We start from the raw sequence: 8,955 nt of genomic DNA, 5'->3' as shown, positions 1-8,955 counted from the left end.
GGGCACTTGCTTTGGAATTACTGCATTTTGTAGCACAGTCCATGAGGCTGCACTTGATGTTTCATTAAGTAAATTAATTTTGATGTTGCAATGTAGTTTCTGCTGTTCTTCATTCTGCAATTGTCTTGACAACAGATTTGCATAATCATTGAGTAGGAATTTGTTTTTAATTTTGATGTTCCAATTAGCTTAATTCAGATAAATAATAGAAGGTTGTGAAGATAACACAACATGGCATGAACTGGTGAAAATTATTGTAAACACAACAAATAAGACAAATAAGACAAACAATGGAGTCAGGTTCAATGATTATTTTTATAAAATGTAAGCAAATACTATTTCTGGTTTCTGTCATCTTGCACTGTGACAGCTGCTTGAAATCTAAACATATGGATTTATTCAAATATTAGTCACTCTCACTGCTTCCTAAACAAAGAGAAGGAAACTTTTAATTATTTGTTTTCTGCCATAGATTCTTGATACAGAGGGATAGCAGACTCACAACTCCTACTTGAATTCTTCTTTTCTTCTTTCATTCCAAAGGCAACCCTGTGGACCTACACCTTTGTCATCACATGAGGGAATACCTATCACAGCTCCTGGTTAAATTTAATGTAGAGGATAATTTTTGAAGCCATGATTGTTTGTCTCTTCAAAAATTCCACCTCTCCACCTTTTGTATCCTTCCTTGCATTCCTAAATTCTGATGGCACCTGATAGAAGATGATTAAATAAGAAATAGTACAATTAAATCAAGCAACTAATGAAATTACTGTTCATGTATTCTAGCCAATTTTATGCATTAAAAACACAAGATTATTTCTTTCCTAAGTGATTCAGGAGTAAAATAGACTCAACTGTCCTTTTCCAGTCATCTCTGCAGGGCAGGATTTAAATAATGTGGGAGTTAAACCAGAAAATATTAATTTCTATGTCTTAGGAAGAACAGTTTCCTCAATAAGGGTCCAGAATGATAGCGAGAGACTCCTTAAGAGACTTTAGAGCATTTGCTAGAGTAGCAGTTAGTATAATAGGACTGAAAGAGATTAGTAGGGGATGAGTCGTGAAGTATGCTACAAAATGAAAGAAAGAGAGAAGGGAGAAGAAAACAGAAAGGAATAAGTAGGAAAGGTAAATAAATGACATAGTGAAGAGTAGGAAAGTATGTTTTGGAGACCAGACTCATGAACAAAAAAAAATTTTCTATAGACAGAGTAGTTGTGACAAAAGGGTGTTTGTTGAGGAAATGCAGAAGCATCTGGAAAAGTTGTCAACCGGAGTGATTAACTGAAGGAATACAAACTATAGAAAAAATCTGAGAAGATATACAGTCAAGACAGTTGAAGGGGAAAAAAGCAAAATGATATTTACTTTTGAAGTATTTTGTTAAAATAGGCTTGGGAACATTTCTGTATTTGGTTGGCTTGGGATGGCATGCACAAAAGTGAGCTGGAGAGATGGTTTTTTGCAGCCCTACCAGAATAAAAGAACATAGTGAGCTACACTTTTTTCTCTAGCAAAAGGCAAGCGACAACATAGACAGTCCAGGGGTATTTGCTCCCAAGTTCTTGGTTCTTATATTTTCTTAGCAACATTATGTGGACAGCTACATCTTCTTACTAGGTGGGTAAAAGAAATACCCATGCTGGGTCATGGCAAAGAACATGTCTGACCTGCCTCACCTGGGATGGTGGGAAGAGAACTGGCTGGATGAAAAGCTATGCTAAGCACCAAAATGTGCATTGTCATGATCGAATCAAGTAACTTTAAAAATACAGTGGAAGAGAATAGCTGTTGAAGCTTTTGCTTTTATTTTGAAAGTAAACATAATGCTCAGTTTGATTTTCTTTGGTATTTTAAACTATTGAAATTTCTCAGGGCTTACATGCTTTGATAGAACCATGCTGGCATGGCAAATACTGTACTGCTTTGATTTTTCATTCTCGAACAATTTAGTAATATTTCTGTTACAATCCGTTCTGCATTAAGGGTATTATTTTATGCAAACAAGAACGGGATTTGAATAATAACTCTTGGAAAGCTGATCAGCGGTCTCTTCAGCTTTTCAGACAATTGATTCTTCTAGATGAGAGAAATGCTCTCTGTGAAGTAAGTGTATATGAAATAGGTGATTATTGCTAGGTGATTTTTAATAGTCCTATCTTCAAACAACAGTGAAGAAGAAATTTCCACGTACTACAAAAATGTGTAGAGAATATTATTAACTATTGATTATTAATTCACTGTTGAAATTCAGTGAGCAGTGATGCTTTGGTCTTTACATCAGACTTTTAATAGTATTCTTGTACTCTGTATAGTCCCTTCTTCCATTTCAGTTATATTTTACCTTACTTCAGAGATCTGAAAAGTGTAATGCATTCATTTACCCTTGTCTTCTTAGTCAGAGGTTTTAAGTAGCAAATGCAATGGAGACTTCTGAATCCTACTCTACTTCTCCTACTACTTCCTTTTTCTCAAATACCAAGTTCTTCAATGGCCCTTGGTGGACATAAGTCATGACTTGTAATTTCCATTGCTGTTCTGTCAGTAAAAACTTTGCTGTGTAGTTATTCAAGGGACTCTCTCTCATACCTCTGCAATACAGAGAGATCATTTTTGGAAAGAAAAAAAAAAAAGGAGGGAGAAATAGATAATGGATGCATTTGTGTGGATACAGGAATGATTTAAGAAGTGGATTCTCAAAATATTTCTCCTTCAGTCTCCAACAAACCCAAAGAAAAGGTGTAGGAGAGTTTTTTTCTGTTTACTCATGAAAATGGCATAATATAACTATGACCGAAATAAAAGGTCAGCAACATCTAGCCAATTTGCAACAAACATAATTCCCTAAAAGTATTTCAGTTTTTTATTTGATAAAACTAGTGCTACAATATGTGGGAAATGTAGCTCTTTAAGAAACTGTGGGGATTTTACTTTTAGTGGTTTTTCGGGTTTACTTGTCTCTTTTTTTTTTTTTTTTTTTTTTTTTTTTTTTTTTTTTTTTTTTTTTTTTTTTTTTTTTTTAATTACATCTCTGTGTATAAAACCAAACCCCCTTCATAAGTATCTTTATAAGCTCTGTAGATAAATCTTATCTGGTAGGACAGGTTGGGTTTTCTTGACAGAATGAAACACATTCAGTTAGTAGTGGGATTTTTAGTACAACTTTTGTCCAAAATTACTTGAGTTTCCCTTCTGCGCATCATTAAATACAGAAATTAAGCTATGCTCAGCCCATAACAGCACACCTTCAGTTTATTTTATTTCACTACTGTGTACTGTGATGTTGTCTGTTTTAATACAGAAGCTTTTGTCACCACATGATCATCTATGGAACTTTGCATCTGTTTCTCAGTACTGCAAATTGTATTTGTTTTTGATCATATTCAAATAAGCTTAGTAAGATGCTACTAAGAAGTCTTATGTGTACTATGTAGGCCTAAATTATTTAATGTATTTGGAAATGCTGATAAACTGTCTCACTCTATGGCATACATCATTAGGGTAAATGAAGGAACAGGAAAATGTCACCACAAAAATTTGAACCATGAATGCATTGAGAAATGAAAAAAAGAGAGCTTCCTTATATGGTATTATGCTAATAGTTCTTGAACAAATAATATTTTTATGTGTTGAAATTCCTTCTTAATCTCAAGAGAAGTCAAAGCAAATGGTTTAATTTATTTTTTCAGGAACTGCAGTTTGAGAGACTGACTCGAGAACTTGAGGCTGAACGTCAGATTGTAGCTAGCCAGCTGGAGAGATGTAAGCTTGGATCAGAAACTGGAAGCATGAGCAGCATTAGGTAATGTACGAATTGTTAATGTCTTTAGTAAATTTTGTCATTGTTATGGATTACCACCAAGAACAGGTTTGATAATCTTTTTGAAAAAAACAAAAATACACACCAGAGAGCATGAGATTTTAGTAGAGCTTGAAAATTTGCATTTTGACCTGCTTTATAGAAAGAAAATTTCGTATAATTTTTATCTTGTCTGTCCAGTAACAAAATAGTAGTCACATTTGGAATTTGTTGATTTACTGAACTCTGAATGGATTATCAGCAAAACTCTTGTTTCTACTGCCAATATAATTTTCAGCCGAAGCTTTTTAGCTTCATATTTACATGGATGCATTGATAACTTTTGGGAACCTATTTAATCCTAATTTCATCATTCGTGGTATCAAAGGTTTAGAGTGAATTACTTAAAGCTGCTGACCCCACATCAAAATGTAATGATATGTGTCACTCTTTTTTTTACACATTGGTTTTCTTCAATATAAGAAATAATTCTGGTACATTGTTTGGAGGATGGAAAGTTTACTTAAGAATTATAACAAAAGGAGACTCATCTCTTGGTCAATTTAGTGGGATTTTGCATTTTTGAGCTTCTTGATATTGTATTTCTTCGTTTTCTCAATGAACCTAATAAATGAAAGATGGTGGAACTTGAGTTTCAAGGATTGAGTAAAAAATCATGTTGTATAGGCCTGTATTATTTTTTTATCAGTGGAAATATAAAATGTGATATCTTTTGAATACATAATATAACATGCCAAGCCTAGTGACAAGTTTTGTGTGATAATAGTAGAAAAAATACAAGAAGTATTGATCACTACTGTCTCTCAGTTTAAGCAATTCAAACTTCAGTCAAATAAATGATTGCTTTCCATGATAAGTAGAAAATAATTATTCAGTAGAATGCCAAAGATGGAACAAAAATACTGAATGTAAGTTCAATTAAAATAACAGAAGTCAGAAAAATATTTCACTGATTCACCAGAAACTGTACCTGAAGTTGACTTTAATATAAGCATCCTTAATAAATCAGGTGAGAACTCAAGATTAAATCTTATTTTTATGATCTGTCTCACCATTTAGACTTTTTACATTAGAGAAACTATATTACTTAGACTTATTTAAGCACAGAATAGCTAATATTTGGCAGTGTAGTACACTACTATATTTGCATGTCAGGTGCGTTTCCCAAGGACTTTAAATTTTATGTATGGTATGACTGCGTTTCAAGAAAGCTATGTCTGAACAATGTTTGAGTAATATTGAGCTATGTTTAAATAAAGCTGTTATTTTAGGATTATTCCAGGCAGTGATACAGATGCTGGGAGATTTCTTGTTGGGAAGGAAATGTTTTCTTGTTGAACTTATCAATAAACTTCTTATTGATAAAGCTATACTTTCGAGGTATCAGTGATATCAAGGTCACTGAGCTGACTCTGACTGAGGTCTGACACGCCAATTATTCAAGAAATTTAATAATTTGACTACTAATCTGTCTGTGGGATAAACTAGTACCTGGAATAACAGAGTCTATTTCATGTAAATTTTACATCTGTTATTTTCCCCAAAAATGTTTTACTTTTGAGTAGGCAATTTCTAGTATTTCAACTAAAAACATTTTAAGGAATACTTGAAATACTATGGTTCAGTAGAGAACATTGAAAGCTTACAATTGGACAGCTAAAGAGAAATCAGTAATAATCTACTATTGTTTGGTTTGAGTTGTTTATCCCATACATATTAAATGAGCAATTTTCTGTCTTAAAAATTGTAAATAATTATGAGAGGAACTTAGAACTAACTCAAACATTAAGTGAAGTCAAATATCTGTCTGACTGCTGTACTGACTTTCCAGTGCTCAAGCAGATGGGAGAATGTTTCTTTAACATTGTATTCTTTGACATATCTTTGATCTGAAATATTTTTTTTAGACGACTGGGGACTATACTCTACATTCTTTTCAGGAACAGGTTCTTGGCTTTGAATTAAAGACAGAATCAATAGCTTCTGAATAAAATGCCTAGACCATGAAGTAGGACAACTCTTCCCTTCCACAGTGTTTCTCTGTTGTCAAACTTTGAGGAGATTGTTACTCAGCCTGCTGAGTATTAAAATTTCATCACACATTCCATAAGCAGCCAAGTCACATTCTATATTGCTCTATTCCTTTGGCTGAAGTATATATTCCTTCAGGGCCAGATTTATCAGTCTGTCAGTTGCTATAGTACAGGGGGCAATTAGATCTCAGCATATTTTTAGAGATCTTCAGTCTCTGATAATGTTAAGAAATGTATTAAAGAACTGTACTTAGTTGTTAATAAATCCTTAAAGCTTTAAAGTTTGTTTCATATGCTAATCACTGTTTTATGTGAGCAGTATATGTTTGTTTATAGACTGACATTTGTGCATGTGTGCCTGAAGCAACAAGCTAAAGTTTCTGTACTTTGCAGAATTGCAAAAATATAATATGATAAACTGAAGAACATGGAAAGCGTACCTGCTTTGAATATGCTTTCTTCAGTGTAGTTCTCGCTCTTAGAAATGCCTATGTTATTCACACTTTATTACCAGGAAACTGATATTTTCCTAAGGAAGATACAATTTTTGCAAATGCACTGAAGAAAAGTGCAGCAAGTCTAATTGATCTTTCAGTTCAACAAAATTGAAGAAATAGATGGAATGCACTGTGATATAGGTAGACAGTTGGTCAAGTAAATAAAATTGCAATTACAGTTTTCCTGTACAGTTGTCAGTGTTAGATCTTAGTTAGGCTACTTATTGTACAAGCATGTATAGTAGTCTTTGGAGATATTTAATATTAGGGATTGATGAATCCAGTAGCCAAGGGAGGTGAGGCTGTCACAGCCTAGACCTGCATAGACTGGAGAAGTGGTCTTTTATCACATATGAAAATGCCAAGTGTAGTCTTTTTGTACTTACTTTCTTGTATATAAGCCAGTAGCGTGGCTGTGTTTAAAAGGATTTTTAAAAGTGATGTTTTTTTAAGAAGATGGGCATTTCACCAGTAGGCTTAGAAGATTTTTATTAAACTTATGACAGCAAATGCTGTAGCTCAAAATTTGTCTCATTCTGCAATGTGTGTTTGCTTAGTAGTTCAGAAGCTCGGTAAGCTTTAAGTTTTGTCACACACTGAAGCTGATCACTGTGGATTGTGTAAGGCTTAACAAGTCACGCTTGGATGAACTTTTGTCAACTGAATTAATAAAAAAGTTCATCTGAAATAAAATGAAAAATGGCAATAGAAGCATGCAGGTTTTTGAAAATGTAAGTTTCTGAAAACATTCCTCGCAGATTCTACAAGTCTGAATAATTAGCTGTGGTAAGACAATGTTTAATAGTGGATTTCCCCCTGCCCCCACCCTGTTATCTCACCGTGATTTTATGTTACTATAAGTGACCAGAAAGAAAGATGCAGAGATTGTTCCACTCCTGATGGAGATTGTTCCACTCCTGATGAGAGTTTTATCAATGTTAAGCATGCTACTACTTGATACATTTCCGGATCTTGTATAAAGCTTATCATGTGTGATTGGGTTTGTGGTAAAACAGAATATCCTAGTAAAAATATGATGTAGTTTTCAAGGTAGCAGAGGTAAAAAAAAACCCCGCTATGAAACATATTTTTGGTTATAATGCTATTAAGCCAGCATGAAAATTAAATTAGCTGGAAGGAAACATTCAATTAGAACAAAATGGTGGGAAAATGTGTAAGAGTTTGTTATACCAGAATGTTTTCATTGAAGTGTTTGCATTATTTGCGTTCTTTGCTATATCTAGAAGGCATAAATTCCAAAAAATACCTTTAAAAAACACCACCACCACCAAAAATAAAATAAAATAAAGAAAACAAAAGAAAGCCAGCAATGTTTCCTTAGAAAAAAGTTTAAAGGATGGTATTTTTCTCACGTTCAAAATTATTAAGGAGTTAATACGGATAATCTCTGAGGAAAAGAAACTGAAACAGACTTTGTCAGACCATAATTAAGAATGAAAAAATGTGATTTGAATGCTTGACCACTCTGATAGGTTTGGTTTGGGCAGGAGGGGGAGGGTTGTTTGGGGACTTTTTAATTTGTTTCCATGTCAGTTTTCAGCCTATAGCTTAGCTAAGTTATTTAGGGATCCTTCCCCATACCATTAATCTTCTACAATGATCAAATTACCAAAAATTGTTGGTGACTTGCTAGATGTTGAGTTGCTAGGGTTGCTATCTGATGGATGTTAGTCACTGTGCTAATATGTGTCCATGTAGGTAATAGCTGGAACCCAGCACTTCTGAAAATCAGGCTAACGATTTACACGCTCAAACACAGCATTTAGGTACTTCTCATGATGGGAAGTGGAGGGGCAGGTACCGATCTCCTCACTCTTGTGACAGAATTCGAGGAAACACATGAAGCTGTGTCAGGGGAGGTTTATGTTGGGTATCAGGAAAAGGTTCTTCACCCAGAGTGGGTTTGGGCACTGGAACAGGCTCCCCAGGGAAGTGGTCCCAGCACCAAGCCTGACAAAGTTCAAGGAACATTTGCACAACATTCTCAGGCACATGATGTGATTCTTGGGGTGTCCTGCACAGGGCCAAGAGTTGGACTTGATGGTCGTGATGGACCCCTTCCAACTCAGGATATTCTATGATTCTGAAATCCTGAAAATCAGAGTTTTGTGGGGTACAGTAAGTTGTTCAGAAGTATAATGGGCAGATTCTAGTTGTTGTGATAATTGTTACAGTTTACCACGCCTGATTTCCTACACTGGTTTGACATCAATAGTTGATGTTCCTGGTGTTGAGTGTACTAGCACATGTAAGAGTGTTTGGGTCAGTGAAAACATTTTAGAAGTCAGGAATATACTGAGGTTAGTATTTTCGCTACTGCAGCATCATCTTGTATTTTGTATCTCTTGATCTTTGGGTTGTGAGGTGTAGAGACCTGAGAGGTGATAAACTCTGTATCCTATTAGACTTGGTCATTGAATTAGTTTGACACTGCTACCAAAAGAGGAAAATCTGAAGAAAATTTTCATTATAGGAAATGAAGTTGGTACAAAAGCAAGAAAATTAAGTGGAAGGTTATATATATATATATATATATATATATATATATATATATATATATATATATATATATATATATATA

General features: G+C 34.2%; 1 protein-coding gene across 14 annotated transcripts in view; it reads left to right on the top strand.

Moving 5' to 3' along the window:
* The window catches only part of CTNND2 (catenin delta 2), a 644,208-nt gene that overhangs the window by 239,479 nt on the left and 395,774 nt on the right, over window positions 1–8,955 (top strand). For all 14 annotated transcript variants that reach the window (XR_003571787.1, XM_027889023.1, XM_027889022.1 and 11 more), the window contains one exon: window positions 3,693–3,805. Coding sequence is in view for 13 of the 14 variants with exons in the window: in XM_027889023.1 (XP_027744824.1) it covers window positions 3,693–3,805 (113 nt within the window). In the remaining variant the exon portion in view is untranslated. The remainder of the gene's footprint in view (window positions 1–3,692; window positions 3,806–8,955) is intronic.

Source organism: Empidonax traillii, unplaced genomic scaffold, assembly GCF_003031625.1.
Source record: "Empidonax traillii isolate 1590-97213 ecotype Southwest subspecies unplaced genomic scaffold, ASM303162v1 scaffold249:size1902748, whole genome shotgun sequence".
NCBI classification, from domain to species: Eukaryota; Metazoa; Chordata; class Aves; order Passeriformes; family Tyrannidae; genus Empidonax; species Empidonax traillii.
The sequence above is the reverse complement of the archived record's forward strand: the minus strand, read 5'-3'. Positions and strand labels throughout refer to the sequence as shown.